Source organism: Hydractinia symbiolongicarpus, chromosome 4 (assembly GCF_029227915.1).
Source record: "Hydractinia symbiolongicarpus strain clone_291-10 chromosome 4, HSymV2.1, whole genome shotgun sequence".
Classification (NCBI taxonomy): Eukaryota; Metazoa; Cnidaria; class Hydrozoa; order Anthoathecata; family Hydractiniidae; genus Hydractinia; species Hydractinia symbiolongicarpus.
Window position 1 is genome coordinate 13,083,297 of NC_079878.1, and position 19,297 is coordinate 13,102,593.

The window sequence follows — 19,297 nt, forward strand, 5'->3', positions numbered from 1 at the left end:
AAGACAGGACCAGAATCATTTCCCTTTTTGAAGCGACACTAAATCTTTGATTTTCATAGCAGATGGCTTCGAAACCGTGTCGCGCAAGGCCCATCCAATATGAAAAATCGTTCCGAAACATACCCGCAACGTGTGAACATAACCTAAACCCGACAAAAAATCAAAATATGGCTAAAATGGCGGAGTTGTTGTTATCACAGATAATCTGCTCCACGTGCATGGCCTGGAGCTAAAAGAAAGGAAAAAAAGAACCTGTCCTACCTAGCAAACATAGCTGGCTAGCAGTTATTTTTTTAAATGGAGCAAATATAATAGCCTTGTTTTCCTATAACATTTACTCTTATAGTGGTTTCTGGATCTGTTTGGCCAACATGACATGGTCTTTTTTTAGTGTGTAGTAGAAGTCAATGTACAGTACCCCATGTTTACAGGAATCAAACAATTGTTTTGTTCAGTGGAAAGAAATATATATATTATAGCTAACACCATAATGAAAAAATTAGTCTTCCCAGATATAAATTATTTTATAAATTCGCTAGCTAAATTTGGAAAATTACAGTCGTCCCTCTTTTTTTGTGTTTAGCTACCATAATTGCAGTTGTGTACCAAAAAAATTCTGGTTGCTTTTGTACTTTCCACCATACTATGATCTCCATTTGAGAAGTTTTAAGATTGTCACTCATCCATAATATGAGTGTTGTTTAAGAGTTAAAGGTTTCACTCCCCACAGACATGTTTCCATGTAATAAGTCAATCATTAGCCAATATACAGATTATTTTTCTTACAGCTGTTATTATGAACTGGTGTGAGCTTGCTGTAAGCATCGCATTTAACAACCTGCATAAATTCAAGATAGGTTGATTCAAGGATCTCTTTCTTTTTTGGATTCAAATATGTTGGTTAATCTTTGCCAATACACCTTTACGATAATTCGGGAAAACTAACACTCCATCGCAGCTTATTTTTTGATCGGAGGAGGTAAACATCACAGTTTTATAAGAGTTTATTAAGGAGAAAACACGTTCTTTCGTGATAACTTTTCTTGCCGCGTTTTGTTTTTAATGAAAAGTACATGTAAATTGTATCTTATTATTTTTACCGTTTCCAGACAATTTGAAAGAAATTGATACGACGGAAGTTAAAAAACTGAAGAACACGCTTTCGTCTCTAACAAACTGTCATAAAAACACGTTTTTTACCTCCTTTTTTCTAAAATTGTAAAACGATAGGGAGCCGTAGGAACGCATGTACAATTGAATTATCGTAAAGGTGTATTGGCTGTATTTTTAAGTGATTTTTGATTAAGATGGTCCTGAAGCACTTTTACAAGTTGGACTTACCTGAAAGGTTTTCATGAGAAATTTCGAATGTAAATGTATATATGTTAGGATCCCTTTAAAGGCGCGTAATCGCCCTTATTGAAAAAAATTAACATATACATTTTATTTATTTATTTCAAAGTTCAGACGGAGTTATGACTTTCCTGAAAATTTGAGGATGTAAAACGTACACTAGAAATGGAAATAATGGTACTTTAGTATCTTGAATTTATTATTGTTTTTTCCAGCCACAATATTTAACGATCTTGTTGATCTCTTATTCTTGTCTAATAACCGGGCCGTTGCAAAATGTTCGTGTGAAACCGTAGGTAAACAAACGGCCTTAACTTTAAATGAGCTCTGAGATGGAGTTCGATAAAATCGCCAATATGGTATGCTCCGTTTCACCATGCTGGTGTTCTTTTTGGCTTGTTTTATCTTTGCTCAAAAATTGGAAAGAAATTTTGGTTCTGTTTAAAAAAGTGGCCCAGCGTAAAAACATCCGTATCACTTTCTCCACTTAGATTTAATTTTCCTCTATTCTATTCGTCATTGTTTTTGGACAAAACAGAAAGAAGAAATCACAGCATTGCCTCGTGGTTATTAATTATGATAATTAATGCTTATCACGCTCTTTCTTTTTTATTAGCATGACCGGGATTACTGCATATTAGAAGCCAAAATACCCAACGGGGGAGAATGCTCATTGTGATAGTTGAAGATAGTTGAAGCACTATGGAGATAATTAAATTTTGAGAATGAAAGGGGAAATTCTGAAAATTTAGATATTCTAATTGTCTAGACCTGATACTGTCTCCATAAGGAAACGACTAACTGTTTGAACAAAAGAAAATAATCAAAAAGAAGAGCGAGACGAAGCTGTCTTCAGAAACAACAACAACAAGTGGGCAGTGTTGCAAAGAAGTCTGATTTCAGTAAGTTTAAATGTTTAAATAATAAAGAATAACACAGAAACGTCGATTGATTTATCGTGTTCGGAATTTTGTGGATACATTTATAAAAGCATTACGATGGAAACACAGCTACGGATACTCTCCCTCTCATTCATTATTTTTTCTGTAATGGCATGAATCCAGCAACTATGTAATCGATTTCGCTGTGCGTTTATTATCGTATGATAAGTACCTCTAAAAAAATTGCCTACAGGGTGATTACGCGCCTTTAAGGTTTCTATTGTGAGGTTTTGCCGGGAAAAGTCCATGTTTTACCCTATCTGAAGATGAGCAAAGAACTATGTCACATGACAATGTGTTAACAGCAATGGATAGGCACAGCCCTTAAAATTTGCATTGGCATTTGGCACTGCTGAAGTAATTGCCGACATAAAGTATGAAGATAGCGTAGTTGCGTCGGCAATTTTTTTGCCAATGTAATTTTGTTGTGAAATTTTTAAAAAACAACAATTGTGGTATTGTTTGAGCTACTCCCACTAATTGCACTCAATTTATCACTAACTAAAATCAATCAAGCTACAGAATTTCCATGGTGCCATTCGATTCTCGATAATAATCGAAAAAATTGCATATCATTGTTGCTGCTGCTGAGGCACAGCAATGCCAGCTTCTAGGCATCCCTTAAGATCGTGTTTATATTGCAGTGTGTGTATAGTTTTATTTCTGTTGTGTGTTCATAGCCTTAAGTTTTATGTTAAATGTTTCACGTCATTAACTTTATGTTACATGTTAGTATTTTAATGTATGTTATTGCTGTCTTGTTCCTCTCTTCTTATGTCTGTTAACGGACCATTGTGTTACTCGTAAAGTTCTTTTGTTTTTTGCATTATTAATTTGTTGCGTTTTACATTTTTAGCATGTAGTGGATTCATGTGTGTGTTTTTACTTAGTATGTGTGTATTGCTTGTGTGTGATGTTGTTTGGTGGTGGTTTGTGAAAGTGGTTTAGTAAGATATTTTGTTTTGTTTTTATGTTTCTATATCTATTTTGTTCGTGCGTTCTTGTTTGCTATCTTTTATTATTTGCTCTTTTTGTATTTTTTTAACTAAAGTTTTGTATTTTATTTAGCGTTTATGGATTAAAACCTATCGTTTGTGGCATTAAATTCGTATCCGTTTGAACCCTAACAAATAGTGTCGACTTGTGTGTGTGCGACACTTTTTTCCTACACGACACAGCAGGCAATAAGTCAGCCCTGCCCTTGGTTTTGTGAGGAGATCCGTTCTGCAAAGACTTTAACATTTGAGTCTCCTGTTCAGTTTTCCTTCATGTTTTACTGTGCCTGTGACAAGCATTTTCGAAACATGTCACCTGCGACTTCTGCGATATACAACGCAATGATGCCCCAACCTAATTAGTTCAGCTCTAAACATAAAAAGCCAGTGAACTATTAACTTAATGAAGTTCACCATTAGTAAGATATGCCAATGAGACTTGTACTCCATTTTCATTTGTCATCATCTTAGGAGATCAATACATTGAATTTCTGAGAAGTCTAGCCCCAATACAAGGTGAATGGCAAAAGTTTTTGCCAGCTAGAAAAATTCACCACAAAAAAATATTGCTGACGCAAATCAGGTGAAATGTATCTCACATTATGATTATTTGCTGTTGGCATTCACACTAATCTTTTTAAATTGTGCATTTTAAATTGAACAATGAGATTGTGAACTTGCATGTTTTTTACCCAAGTTTTCTTACACTTAGATTTAAGTAGATTCACTACTTCACTGTCTTATAGTCAATAGTATGAAAATGAAGCAAAAGAAAAATATAGGGGATATGTCAGCTGAGGAGTTTATGAGGTATGGTCTTGATACTGATGAAGAAAAAGGAAGTGACAATGAGGAGGAAGAAAAACATGTAAAGTTGAGATCAAACAAGAAAACAAAAAATCCAAAGAAGTATGTAGAACACTGCTGCCATTTATAAAATGTGTACATCAAATAAAAACAAAAGCACAACATATGTTTGATGGTTTCTTAAAACATTGATGTAATAAAATTGTACCTATATAGTTTTTTAAGTTCGATTTAAATGTTTGTATAATACGTAATTGTAGGAAGTTTTTTTACCTAATTTAGAAAGGCTGTAACATCTGAATCAAGTGTACACAAAAAGCAAATTGATCGCTTAAAGGATAAAGATCCAGAGTTTTACAAGTTTCTCCAAGAAAATGATGAACAACTTCTTGACTTTTCTGGTTCTGATGATGACAGTAACAAAAATAATGAAGGTTAACTTTTTTGTACTTTAATTTTTGTTATTAATATTTCAAAGATACTGTAAGGCCTTGTAATTAACTTAAGTTGCATCAAAATTGTCAACATTATTCATAACTAAAATCATGACTTTTTATTGGGATCATTTTGTAATGTATCATTTTAAAAATGAATATAGAAAAATGTCCAAAAATAAAAAAAGATTTTAACCAAGATTAACTTGTGTATGGTTTCTTGAATCAAATTTGACTTGCTCAAACATCTAAGAGAACAAGTGGTGGCACAAAACATTTAAGTAATTGTAAACAAAAATGGAAGATGTGTATCTAACTTTTAAATTATCTAAAAAATTGTGTAATAATAATACAATTCTGTTTCAATAGATTAACGATTAAAAGAATAAAAAATTTATATATAATTTTCAAATCTTCTTTTCTATCTATTGTTTGTATTGCTAATTTTATTCCAAAAGTGTGAAAATGCATGTTGGCAAGGAAGGGATACACAGCAGGGAGGTAAGGCAGAATGGTTCTTATTTCCAATCGGTTAGGGCTACACACATATAAAATATTTTGCCATGAAATCATGGCAAAATATTTTATGCCTTAAAAATTGTAGATACAAACTTTTAATAAAGTGTTTATGTTATGATGTAATAATTTTTTATCTTTAATACATTTGCAGTTGCAAATTTTAATTAAAGACTTGTACCACACTCTACCGTTTTTTTTTTTTTTTTTTTTTGAATGCTAAAAAATTGAAATTCTTATTTAAAATCTCCACAGTCACAGTGACGCAGAAAATCATTTTTTTTATTTTAAGCACTGTTATGTCCAGTTCTGTTCTTTAGATTTCTTTGATCTTTTGATATCAATAAATGCTAGAAGTGAATATTTTGGATTTTAAAAAAAAATCAATTGTTGAAACATGCCTTAACTACCCCAAATTAACCATAAATAAAATTTTTATGTTTGTCTAAGAATTTCATTGTTTTGTTATTTATGCTCATGTTTGATATATGTCCATTATGCAAACTTATTCTAATCGGAACCAGACTGTGAATTAAATATGTCCTTGTTATCAAGTTACTAAATCATTCTCCTCCATTGTCTCCGAATGCCTCAAAAATTTCAATCGTATCATCTGGGTGACATTTTTTGTTTTATCACCATCAATTCTCACATATCATTCCTTTTCAAAAGGGTATAATATGCCTTAAAACTGTGCTAGTCAACAGAAAAAGTAACTCTCTGAACCTTTTTCAACCTTTACCACACAACCTAACTAACATTACTTTGAATGGTCTCTGGATGTGTGTTACTTTTTCTATTATGCCAATGGTAATGCTATTGTGAATTCACAGGGCTGTTTTTGGTTTATCAAGTAAGAAGATAATTTCAGCATGGCACTTCAGTATGTCAGATTTAGTATCCAAGTTATATTTTATTTAAAATATTTTGTTTAGATCAGACAGAAGTTGATGATGATGCTGACAAAAATGATGATGACAAAATTGATGATGATCCAAGTTTTGATGACAGTGATAGTGATGACGAGGAGAATGGAAATGAATCAATGGGATCAATAGAAGATGATGATGATGAAGAACAAAATGAAGAAGACAAAGAAGAAGAAGAGCTAACACAAAGTGGAAAGGTAGTGGACATGGAGATAATTAAAAAATGGAAAGAAAGTTTACAGGTAAGCTAAATATTCCTAAAAAATTAAGGAAAGTATTTCAGGGATCAGGTTAAAAATTTACATTTTGCAACAAAGTGGTCACCTTGCTGCAGTCTTCGGGTCCCACACCTCAATATTATTTAATTTATTTAATTTCCTTTTACTTGAAATGGGGCAAAAGTAATCTTAAAAACAAAATACAGCAATGTTTAAATATCACAAAATAATAGTGTGCTTAAAGAATTTTTGTGTGTGTTGAGTTCACAATAAACTGAATAAAAACTTTAGCCCTGTAAATTTGTTACCTAAAAGCCTAGCAAAATTGATTCAAGGACATTTTTTTATGTTGCCCTTAAAGAATGTGGAAAAAAAATTTCGTAAAAAGGTGAGAAAAAAATAAGTTTTTAATACCTCCTTCACTCCATTTTATCCTGTTTCGTAGAATTCGCATCTTCAGTTATTTCAGATCTTGAAAAATTGACTTTGCCACTCTAAGGGAAATAAAAGTCAAAGTTGTCAATGAATTGGAAGTATAACACCTCTGCAAAAGATACATTTAAATCCCCGGAGTAAGGAGAATTTAATGTGCCAAACCACTGAAATGCCTCTAAATCAGCTTTGCCAACCTCAGTTCATAGTAGTTTGGCAAAATTTTGCCATGGCCACCGAGAATCAGCGCTTTTATGCCTACTTTCAGTAATTTGGATGCACAGGGCTGTTAATATGTGTTTTCAAGAGAAAGTATAAGACATTGAGCCTTACTACCAAGCCCCTATTAGTTAAATTTTATGCTACTAGTTTGTTGTACTATTTACAACATCATTATAAAATAAAATAAGTTGTTCTCACTTAGTTTTTCTGTTACTTAGTATTTCCCACACACTCACACATATGAACACTGTGTCTTTTTTTACATTAAAACTATTATCTTCCTAAAGTGCCATTGATTTCTTGTGTTTTCCTAGAGCAAAATTATGTTGTTATTCTTTTAAAATAAAATGTGGCATTCTTATTGCCTTTAAAAAATGCAAACCTTTTACATAAGGTACCATGTAAAACATTTATGATTATGTCAAACTTTTAATTTTTAGAAAGATTCTGTAAAAACTTTAAAATGTGTTTTCAATGCCTTTCATGCATCAGTGGAACAATTATCTCCTGAAGATGATGAGAAATTGAAAAAAAAGAGTAAATATGTTGTTCATGGTGGAACCTTATTTAATAGTATTGTCGCATTGTGTTTTAAATATTCTGTGGATGTGCTTGAAAAATATCTTGCCTATGTCAAAGAGAAGAAAGTTAAGAAGTATGTATTTTTCTATAGTGTTAAATCTTATGGCAGTAATATTAAAATCGAAAATGTATCTATACAAGCATAAGCATAAACCCAATGTAAGTAGCTTTTTATGAAAAAAAATTATCACTGCATATTATTTAAGGGAAGGACTTCAACAGAAGACACTTTGATGTTAAGTGAAAAAAATGGGTAAATCGAAAGAAGTTATTTTGTAAAATATTTTACTGGAATTACTTTCGTGAGTCATAATCGGTGTTAATTATTATTTGTTCAAAGAGGTCTTAAAACAATAATTGATCATAGAGTGGTAGTAACAATAAAAACATTTGGATGTATTAAAAGGTTTTGGCCAACAATCACAAAATCATGAATGTTTCTTCCTTTAAAGTAATCAGAATAAACTATAACTTCCAACTTTTTTAGGTGACCAGTTGAAATTTTAATCATTATTTTTTTTCATTTTAGAACACATTTGCCATCATCTGGTAAACAGTGGATGAATGTAAAAATGCAAGTTAAACAATATCTTATGGATATTTTGCAGGTTAAATCTTAATTTTAATTTCGGTTAGAAAATAAATCAATGATTTGTCAAGTTTGTAAAGAATCCAGTCAGACCTAGTTTTTTAACTTCTCTGGATTTAGCAATTGCAAACCAAATGGCAACATAATCATTGTATTTTCAAACTCACATTGGCTCACATTAAAAAATTAGCTATCTACTTTTTCCTATCATTCATTAAACATGTGGTGGACACTAACTTGGCCTGAATAATTGATCTCATCCATATTTTATCAGAAAGCTTTCGTATTTTCTTGTATGTAAAGATATACACAGAGTTCGATTTTGCAACTGTAAGAGTTTGCATGTGCTAACAATTTTTATAGGGAAAGTAGAAATGTGCTGTTGTTACTTCCAGCTACCATCTTTTAGGTCGTGACATGAACATTATATAATATAGACTAGTCTTTTGCCCATAGAAATTTCAGGGGGATTCACCTGTTGTAGTAAAATCAATAAAAATATATGGCATTTGTTATTTTGAGTTTGTTATTTTTAGTTTGTGCCTTGTTTAGCATGACCTTGTTATGGGTGCAAATAAACAGACAGCGGGTATAGAGATCAGACCACATAGTTATAAAAAGAAGGCAAAACATCTTTTGAGGATGATCTAAATAGCTTATATTATTGCACAAAACAGTGAAAGTAAAGCATAGCATGAAATCCTTTACCTAGGTGGCTGCAAACAAGAGTTTTATAAATGTGACTTTAACTTTATATTTCGTATTGCTAAAAAATAAATTTGTTTTTACTTCAGTTACTGCGTCAGCTCACTGATCCTACCATTCTGACAATTACCCTTCGACATTGCCAGTTACTCTGTCCATATTACGCATGCTTTCCAAAAATTACAAAGATGCTACTAAAGGTACACTTTATTTTTAAACTACACCTAAAAACATTTTTTAGAATATAGCAAATTTTTAAAGTCTGTGGATGGTTGTCTGTAAAACAAGTTCATTGATTTTAGCGGTTAGTGCGAATGTGGTCTTCTGGAGATGAACATGTTCGAGTGCTAGCTTTCCTTTGTATCAGAAAGCTTTCGATGTTAGTCCCAACCTTGTTTGAGTATGCAATGAAGGTTAGTATTCTTATCAATTTGAGATTAGCAGATTTTTATAAGCCAATCATAGAAATGTTTGTGGCCAGAGACCTAGAAACCCTCGATAAGTTAAGGAGTAAAAGTAAGAAAATGTTGTCATATAAGATTATTAAATTGAAAATAAAAAATCGGTTGATAACCAGATATTATTTTTATTGGGGTTTTTAAATTTTGATAAGTGGTAAATTTTGATGAAATAACCAGATAGATAAACGGAACATTGTAGTTATAATTTTCATTTCAATGAATACAAACAGAGATTTGACAGTACATGTGTAAAAAAAACTAGAGCTTAATTTTAGTCTTCTTCAAATTTTTAAAAAACTCTTTTCGTTCTCAAGATATTCACAAAAGAATTTTAGATTTAATTATGCTGCATGAATTATGATATCATAAACTGTATGTTTTTGGTGCAATGCAAGTAAATAGAAAATTTTACAGCGTAAATTTGCGCATTTACTATATTATAGGGAACCCAAGTCTTTTTCAAATTATCAAAAAACTCTTTTCGTTCTCAAGATATTCACAAAAAAATTTAGATTTAATTATGCTGCATAAATTATGATGTCATAAACTGTATGATATAGTTTTGTAAGAACGCTTGAAGAAGAAAACAAAAGCAGAAACTAAATTTCTGCTATTGCAGGTTATCCTATATTTATTATTTTCAAAAATGGATCCACTGAAATGTTTAAAATCTGCTAAACTATGCGTGAAATATTATTCCTATTTTGTGGAACATAAGTTGGATTAAAAAATGTTTGTTTTTTGTGCTAGACTTACACGTGTTCTATTTTTCAGAAACTATATCTCTCCTTTGTTCGCAACTCTAAATTCGTCAACATGGCAACAAAACCAACGTTAATGTTTATGCGAAACTCTCTTGTGGAGATATTCTCTTTGAATGAAACCGCCACGTACCGTCATGCTTTTGTTTACATTCGTCAGCTGGCCATTCACTTGAGAAATGCTATTATGGTGAAGAAAAAGGTAATTTGTGTGCTGACATGCTTTTTTTATTGATTTTTTTCACCAAAGCCCTTTCCGTTGATTTTCCTGTAGCAATAATTTTTATCTTATTAATATTCCTATTATTTCACATTTAATAAAATGATGTCAACTTTGGTATGGAAGCCATTTTACACTAGGATCATGTGTAATACGTAGTCTCAATTTTGTTTTTACAGGATGCACATCAATCAGTGTACAATTGGCAGTTCATTAGTTGTTTACAGTTATGGGCACAAGTTTTAAGTGAATTAAATGGTGAAGTTTTAAAGCCTCTTATTTATCCAGTTGTGCAAATAACCCTGGGTGTAATCAGGTAGTGTGCTTTGCGGATGGTTTTTTTTCGTCTGGTGGGTTTTTGGAGTGTGGCTACTAGTTCGAAAAGTACCAATAATAAAATTGAAACTTTTTTTTACTTAGGCTGATACCAGCAGCGCGATATTTTCCACTGCGTTTTCAGTGTATCAAATCGCTTAATGAATTATCCAAGAAGACTGGTGTTTACATTCCAATCGCTTCCTTAGTTTTAGAGGTATATTATGAGAGCTTCTGACTCCCCGTCGTTTGTAATCAATTTTTTTGTGAAAGGAAGTGTGAGGAACTGTAGAAATTCAATTTCAGGTTGTTGAATCTAAAGAGTTTCAAAAGAAACCGAAATCTTCCGAAAAACCACCAGAGATTACTGGAGTTCTCAAACTTTCAAAAACACAATTACAAACCAAGGGTTTTCAGGTAAGAACACAAAAAATTACTAATGAAACAACAACCACACTGGATTGTGATCCCAGGGTACAAAGTGTTTTTTATTTTCATTTATTTTTTGTCAGGATGTGACCATTGACATGGCATTTGAAGCCTTGATGGAGCATTATGTAAACCTTGCCAACTCTATCGCATTTCCTGAACTAGTGTTTCCAGTTTGTCGCAGGGTAAGAAGCAATATTTTTTATCTTTGCTGTTTTTGGTTTTGCACAACAACGATGTTAACCTTAATTGGTTTAAAACAACGCACGCGATTTAATTTAAGTAATTGTTCTACGGCTTTGTTTTTTAATTAGTTGAAGCACCTGGCCAAGGTCACGAAAGTGTTTAAACTCACTAAAGATGTCAAAGTGTTAATTGATAAGGTACGTATTAAACATGGTTCTAAAGGATATTGCCTTTTTTTACTAAAATCGAATGAGTTCCCTCTTTCTTTGAGAAAGTATAGAACAACATGCTTAATATGATAGTTTGAAAAGGTTGGCTTAAAAGTAAGGTGAAAAGAAATTTACCAAAATGCGGGACAAGGTTAATTTTTTCTCCCACTTTTATAGCTTCAAACTCATTCAGTTCATGTGACGAAAGAGCGTTCGAAAGTAGCTTTCTCACCTAAAGATGTTGAAGAAGTGGTAAGGGTCCATTTTTATTCACACTTTTTTTCTTGATTTTGTATATAAAAAAGTGAATTTACATGCTTTCAAAAAAATAACGGAAAAGCTTGAAATATCTGAAAAAATCGAAAGAATTAATAAAAAAGCTTGTATACAATTGATATACAACTGATACGTCCAATGTCAACTGATATAGGGATTCGAATAGGTGAGTCTTATTGATACCAATTCTTGACTCTAGGTGTAGTCAAAAAACACGGAATGGGCAACAGGGAAAATATGGTATATAATGAAGAAAATATCAGCGAGACAGCCCCTATGGCTGCTTGGTTCATGTTTGTACAAACACTAAATATTTTTTACTTTAAGGGTTGCATGCGTTGGGTTTATCGAGTGTAAATTTATATTTTGTTGTTGTTACTTCAGTAAAAAAAAGTCTAATTTAACTGGATTTTTTAAGTTCTCCTTCAGTTTGTTTTTGATGCTAAGTTCAGGCGAAATAAATAATTTTAAAGGGCGATTTCATCTATCTGGCATTGAAATTTCAAAAATTTTTGCTAAGTAAGCTCCAATCGTAGTGAGGCCTCCATTGTCACTTAAAATGAAAGAAAGGTTTATGAGTTTATAATTTCGCCCCTACAATAAAAAAATGACTACGGCTCTGTTGAAGCTTTATGAGAACTGAAAAGTCGGTAATCGAAACTTTTAATAGAAAGAACTGATAAAAAGCTAGTTTTTAAACACGTCGACGTGGTTTTTTAGAAATATGGATTTTCTGAAACAGCATGTACCACAAAATCTGTTATTGATCTTTTTGTTTGTTTAACATTTAGAGAGCATGGGAAGCCAAACAAAAAGAGCAAAAAAATGGCCTTGCTGATTTTTACGATACTTGGCAGAAAATGAGGAATATATCTGAAAAAAATGAGCAAGTTGAGAAGAAAGTGGTTAGTTGGTTTTTACTTATATACCGTAAATAACGACACAAAACGTGGCGTTAGTAAAATACCAGCGACAAGTATAAGAATGTCGGAATTTGGTTGATATAGGAGAGTGAGGGAGGAGTGAGTTTGCGAGACTTATAGAGCTGATGTTTTTATTTTTAAAGAAATGTTTTGCATATAAGTTTGTAAGTTATGTGGTGATTCATCTCAATGTCTCACAAACAAGTAGTCTGTCATTTTTTCTACTTCTAGCCTTAATTGAAAAGGAGGCGTTTATTGTGGAGTGCTGTTTGTTTAAACGGGTGTTATTTCGGTCATCTAACTTAGACACTTTTTGGCCTTTTGGTTTTTACCGACAAAACTCTGGTTTTAAAGACCTCCTTTATGTTTAGGTGCCTGCGAAAAGAAAGAAAAAGAAAGGCATTAATGAAAATAATGATAAAAAAGTAAAAACTAAGAAAAGGAAAACAAACGAAGGCGCACAAGTTTCGCACGAAGATGACATTATTGAGGACTTTATGTTTACAGACGAAGAAAGCGATACAGAGTAAGGAGAGGTAGTAAACGAGACAATAATGACGTCATGATCTTATCAAAACACTCATTGCTGTCGGCACTTCACTGTTTCCTCTGTGGAAACGAGAAAATTGCTGTTGTCATTAAAATCATTTGTGAATGTAATTTTATTGCTTGACAAACGAAGAAAATTAAATCACATTTTTATGAAAATAATTTTTTGTTATCATTGTTGTTAAAAAAACACTTACATAAGAAATTGTTAACGTTAACGGTTAATGTTTTCAAGTAAAGCGTACTGTTTTCACGTCAAATACGCTTATTTTAAATACTCGCTACAAAGAGAGGAGACTGGAAACGACAACAAAGTAAGCCCTGTTTTCTTCCCAGTATCAAAATTGACATAATGATAAAGATGGTATATCTGAAATATTGTTTGCCTAGAATTAAAATAACTGTACAAGTCGACAATCGAGGAAATAGATGTTTTGCGGTACAAAGAGACAAAAAAACTTGGCATAAGAATGAATCAAATAAGGAAGCCTGAACTACTCATTCATTCATAATGTACAAACCACGTGGTTTGTGACGATTCTCGCTACACATTTCCACGTGATTTCATTGAACCAATGAATCGTTCGAACAGGTTAGCATTGAAAAGCCAACCAATCAACTTTATGAATTACCATTTAATCTTTTGCCATAGCCGGGGGTAGTAAGCAAACTTTTAGCCAGCTTTTACAATTAGTGAACTATTTTGTGCTACCCCCTGCTAACGTAATATACTAAAGTCAGAGATTTGGCGCCACAAAACACAAGTTTTCCTTTTGAAGCGGAGCAGCTGAAGCGGAAAGACGTTAGCTAGAGACTTCATTTACCTTTTTAATACTATACTACAACTAGAAGAACATGGCTGACGAAACTGTTACCCAAAAACCAGAACAAACCGAGGCTGCTCCTGAGAAAGAAAAGGTTATTAATAATATTTTTAAGTGTTATACAGTTACTTGACCGATAAAACTTCAAGCCCCAGCTAAGAATATGTTTTTCTCGCTCTATCCGAAGCTAGTAAATTCGACCAGCCAGTTTTATTTCTTACTATCTTTGCTATTGTTGCTATATATAAAATTAAAGCTTGTTTAAATTTACTAAGCTAAAAGAACTCTAAATCAAATTTATTTCTTTTTTCAGGAAACCGAAACCAAAAAGACAGAAGAAACAAAAGAAAGTACAGAAACAGAAACAAAAGAAGCAGAATCGACTGTAAGACTTGTTTTTTCAACTTGTTTCACACTGTTTTGATATTTTGTCAAAAGATTTCCAATTTTTTTAGACCGAAGAAAATACTGAAGAGAAAACAGAAGATAACCCTGTGAACGGTGATGTCAAAGAAGATGAAGAAAAAGATGATACTTTAAAACGCAAAGAATCCCCTACAGAAACCGAAGAAGACACGTTAAAGAAAAAGAAATTAGATACGGAGGAAACAGACACAGCCAAAGCTGCAGTTCAAGAAGCAGAGGCATAAAATCACAGTTTTTTTAATTTGCAATGTAAATATACATCCATCAAACACCGTGCCAGGTTGCGGGACAAGTTAACTGCAGACCAGAGGATTTACAGATGCTGTTTTATTCGCCAACGTTTAATGTATATACTGTTTCATGTTTGTTTGTACAATTTTTCTCAATTGATCAAAATTGTTTCGTTTATTCAAACAAGTAAATTTACAGAAGAGCATTTTATGTTCGTGTAGTTGTTAAAACAGTATTTATTAAACATGCAAATACAGTTGTATTACAATTCATACTTTTTCCTTTTCTGTCCCTATTTACCTCAATACTGTCCTCCTTGCTTGTGTTTAGTGTTTTCCTTTAAATTTAGGCTTAGCCAGAGTTTCCCTGTGAGTTTGAACGGTATGCCTGGCTCTTTAGATTTCTTTATGAAGTCTAATTTGTGAAAAACAGTGTATTATTTGAGAATTTTTAGGTCAATTACACAATTTCTTTTTTTTTTTAATATTTACCAAGAATTTAAGTATTTTTGTGATTTTAATAGTAAATATAAAAAGTACTGAGCGTGTTTTGTTTTATCAAAACAACTTTCGATTTTACCACGGCGTATGTATTTTGCAGAACATAACACTTCACCGCCAAAAAGCTAAAACATAATTTCTAACAATGTTCAAGAAAATAATTTGAAAAAGGTCAATACACTTCATGTGTGTACAATGTCTTACACCTTGACCTTGTTGTTTTTGGAGGGATGCACCAGGATGGAGAGCAACATTAACGAAAATCTTAATTGAGCAGTTTTACGTATGGCATATACAAAAGTGAGACCCAATACCCGTAACTCGAGACCCCTACACCTTGATATTTTTGTTTTGAAGTGAAAACTTGTACGCGTTCGATCAACTCACTTTTGTTCGTATTTTTTTAAAGGACTTAATGCGTAGGGCTGTTAGGGTTTTAACTCATGTAATATTTTTACCTGTTCTTGTCTGTTTAGAGATCTCTTGGTGAATGCAGAGGAGGGGCGGATACAGGATTTTTTTTTCTTCTTAGATATTTTTACAGCACGAAGCATAGTACGTTTTTGATAACAAACCAAGCAAAGTCCTATGATTTTAGTGAACAAGGAGTGTCTTATGTGGCTTATTTCAAATGAAGAAGGACAAAAAATGTATCTAATATAATAGAATCGAAATATAACAAAATGTCATCTTGAATATGTACAAAAAACGTTCTTCGATTCTATAGCATTATCATTTTGAAGAAAAATTTAATGAGTTAAAGACCGTTCATGAACAGCAGGCAGGAGAGTGGAGTACATAAATTGACTTTCCGGGTATTGCGTCCCGTATCCTGTGTAATGAGTTTCGGTTGCCGCGTATCACTTAAGGTATCGGGTCTTACTTTTTCTATGTTCCCTAGGAATATTAAAAGAGGAGTACTCAGGACCCTAGCATGACTCAAGAAATGTACAAAATCAAGGCATTTGGCCTTGATTTTGTACATTTCTTGAGTCATGTATGCTAAAATCATAACAAACCATAACATTGAAAGTGTAACTCGCACTGCTGTTGCAGTTACTGTCTAGATGACATTTTCATTAATGGCGATGGTGGATGGGAATAATAAATGTTTCAAACAAAGTAGAAAACTTGCTATATTTTAGGCCGAAAAAGCCAAATGAGTCGGACCAAAATTGACTCGATCTAAATCCTGCCAAAATCTTAACAATTCAATACTTCCAAAAATGTTGTCACATCCACAGACAATGACAGTGTTTTTGTCACTTTTTAACACCGGGAATAACGGGATAAAAAATCCTGGGGTCCAGAATGTAAATCAACAGAGTGACGTTTTTGCACAGAAATCGCACAGAATTGTTGCTTGACTTTTTTTTTTGCGAATTTGGCCGCTGATTCCAAATTATAAAGAACTAGATCCCGTAAATAAAAAAAGTCTGGACTATATTCATAAAAATAAATTCCGCGACTTACTTTGTAAACGGGAATTTATAGAGTGTTGCAAGGCAATCTTGTCGCCATGGCTTCTTTTTTGCTTCTTATTGCGTACTATGCTAAGAAAAAGTCCTCTAGGGACGAGATTGATCTCAAAGATTCTATGGAAAAACATACATTTGTTCACGGCGGAAGTTGCTTCTTAAAATAGGATCCAATTTTAAAAAGTAAATCATTCTAAACCTACAAAAACTTCTATTCAATCGATAGAATAAATCCATCAAAACATTTATTCAACATTTATTAGTCCTTTTTAGGTAGGCTGAGTTGTATGTCTGGAGGTTGCTTTTCACATTCTTCACATCCCAGCGTCTTTAGTCCCTGAGCTGTTATTCCGGAGCGACCAATATTTAGTCTGTGCCAGGGTGTTTTTGTTGCTACTTATTAATCAAAAAAGGCAAAAAAGCCTAGGAACAAGGTTGGACTCTGCAGTCATATAATAACAAACTGAGGCTATCTGCTGGTATCTATATCTTTCTTCTTTATATACTTTAATGTTCGCTTACGCAATAATTTGTGTGAGAACTGTTAACCTCGTCCCCAAGGTTTTAGATTTTGCCCCTTAATGGTTATGATTATAAGCAGCAGATTACAGTACTGATGTAGTATGATAAGCGTCCCATATTTTGTTGAAGTGTTAAAGCTTGGTTTACATTAGCATAATTTTGTAGGAAAGTGATTGTGTAACAGTAATAACTGCGCTTTAAATAGAAGCACAACGAAGAGGCACAAGTAATTTGCACAATCTTGTAGAGAAAACCAAGCTTACTAGGTAATATAAAATACTAGCTGTTTCCCGTGGAAGAATCCACTGTATTCCATTTAATTTATGTAGCAGATATATGTCCATCAAAAAACAAACAATACAGCAGTGCGCATCTTACATCTGCATTATTATATGAATGACCAAAAAAATTAAAGGTTTTCAACAACTGCAGTATTTATGTGACATTTAAAATCTAAATCTACTAAAATTACTTGCTCTGACCATCTGACAAATGCGAAAATTATTCGGAAAGAAGTTTCCAAAAGCATTTCAACATACATCTCACCCATAAAATTTAAATCACTCAAAACGCCACATATATACAAAAAAGCTGATCAATGTCAAACACAAATCTCTCTCATTGTATATGTTAAAATCAGTTAGTTTATTGCAAACCCTGCCAAAGGTTGACACACAATGTGAAAAATAAACAATAAATTGTGCCTCTGACAGAATTTTTTATCTACGGTGTAAAAAAAGGGATTTGCAAGGACAAATTATAATGCAATAAAACATTATTTGATATATTGCATACAGTCCTTCCTCACCAAACTTTAGACAAAATGCCAACAAAATAACGGTGTTTAAATCTAAAATTAATAAAGTCCTTTTAGCAATTTGCATGCTGTTTTACCATCAATAAAGTAAAAAAAATTTCAAATCTCACATAGTATTCTGTCACAAATTTTCATAAAATATATATATAAGTCATAATGAGTCATGTTAAACAACAGCAATCAATCTGTATATAAGTTCATTTTATGTCAGTTTTTGCACCAATTTTGCAACACAAAATACAAATTCTAAATAATACTAAAATCTCTTATTTTGGTCCTTCGCATACCGACGGTCTCCCACAAAAGTTTAATCAAAATGTAAAAAATGAGAGGTAACGACAAAATCAAAGTTTGCAAAATTTAACTATTTCAGTACATATATCTACTGCATATGCCCTCTACAACAATATTTTAATCCAAAATGCCAAAGAAGAACAGTTTGCAACAAAAATCAGTTATTTCGATAATATTGCATACACTCTTTCCTCACAAAAGCTTCACAAACTGTAAAAAAAAGAATGGTTGTAGAGAGTGCTTCTGATTCAACAAAAAAAGTTTTTTTGACATATTGCATCTAGCCCCTACCCATTAAATCTTACACAAAATTTCCAAAACTATATACGATTTAGAACACATCAAATTTAAATCGAGAAGGATCAGTCATTTCGATATATTGCAAGGAGTCCTCCCCAGTAAGAATTTATACAAAATATAGAAAAACAAAGCTTGCAAGGTGTAAAATTGAATTCTTCTTCTGTGTATATATATATGGTCCTTCCTCACAAAATTAACATAAAATGTCAAAAAGGTTCAGATATAACATCTAACACAACAAAAATCAGTTCTATCAGTATATGTCATGCCATTGTCTTCCACCAAATGTTCCCCTTAAAGTTTCACAGACACAGCCTGTAAATTAAAAACAACTAAGATCAGGTATTTTGGTCTATTTCATACCATTCTGTTCCAAATAACTTATAAAATGTAAAAATTGAGTGGTAAAACAGAAATGTCAAAAAGAAGAAAAAAATAGCTTACAAAGAGTATAAAATTGAAATCAACAAAGTAGCTCTTTTGGTGTATTAAATATAAGCCATACGCACAAAAGTTTACACTAAATGTAAGAAAATGGTTGTGTTTAGTAATTTTAAATTAAGAAAAGTCAGTTCTTTTAGCATGCTGATTAAGGTTTTTGCCCACAATTTGAAACAAATTAAATTTACATTTTTAAAATAAGTAATTTCTGAACTTTATTTTCAGAATATTTGGAGGAAAAGAACTTCGCAAACCAAAAAAAACCCAGAAAAATGTTTAAAATTTTCAGGGTTAATAACGTTTGATGTGTTTTGTGGGAATATATATACTGGGAATCTTTAGTTTAAAGCTAGCATTAGCTAGCTACAGCAGCTAATAGCTAGTCACTTAAATATAAACTGGAGACTTAGCT

General features: G+C 32.3%; 2 protein-coding genes across 2 annotated transcripts; both read left to right on the forward strand.

Annotated features, from left to right (window-relative positions):
• The first annotated feature begins 4,002 nt into the window (after positions 1–4,002).
• On the forward strand, positions 4,003–13,969 carry LOC130641384 (nucleolar complex protein 2 homolog). Its single transcript, XM_057448164.1, has 16 exons — positions 4,003–4,198; positions 4,379–4,530; positions 5,982–6,217; positions 7,288–7,502; positions 7,959–8,037; positions 8,813–8,923; positions 9,026–9,136; positions 9,959–10,147; positions 10,345–10,481; positions 10,586–10,697; positions 10,787–10,897; positions 10,993–11,094; positions 11,224–11,292; positions 11,482–11,556; positions 12,372–12,485; positions 12,875–13,969. The coding sequence occupies exons 1-16, from the start codon at positions 4,044–4,046 to the stop codon at positions 13,031–13,033; spliced, it is 2,127 nt and encodes a 708-aa protein (XP_057304147.1). The 5' UTR covers positions 4,003–4,043; the 3' UTR covers positions 13,034–13,969.
• On the forward strand, positions 13,802–14,805 carry LOC130641385 (uncharacterized protein DDB_G0279979-like). Its single transcript, XM_057448165.1, has 3 exons — positions 13,802–13,970; positions 14,190–14,261; positions 14,332–14,805. The coding sequence occupies exons 1-3, from the start codon at positions 13,908–13,910 to the stop codon at positions 14,524–14,526; spliced, it is 330 nt and encodes a 109-aa protein (XP_057304148.1). The 5' UTR covers positions 13,802–13,907; the 3' UTR covers positions 14,527–14,805.
• The last annotated feature ends 4,492 nt before the right edge of the window (positions 14,806–19,297 follow it).

Coding starts and splice junctions, on each gene's coding strand:
- LOC130641384 (XM_057448164.1), top strand. CDS start 4,044: ATGAAAATGAAGCAAAAGAAAAATATAGGGGATATGTCAGCTGAGGAG. Junction 4,531..5,981: donor CAGTAACAAAAATAATGAAG/GTTAACTTTTTT, acceptor TATTTTGTTTAG/ATCAGACAGAAGTTGATGAT. Junction 10,482..10,585: donor ATAACCCTGGGTGTAATCAG/GTAGTGTGCTTT, acceptor TTTTTTACTTAG/GCTGATACCAGCAGCGCGAT.
- LOC130641385 (XM_057448165.1), top strand. CDS start 13,908: ATGGCTGACGAAACTGTTACCCAAAAACCAGAACAAACCGAGGCTGCT. Junction 13,971..14,189: donor CTGCTCCTGAGAAAGAAAAG/GTTATTAATAAT, acceptor TTCTTTTTTCAG/GAAACCGAAACCAAAAAGAC. Junction 14,262..14,331: donor CAAAAGAAGCAGAATCGACT/GTAAGACTTGTT, acceptor CAATTTTTTTAG/ACCGAAGAAAATACTGAAGA.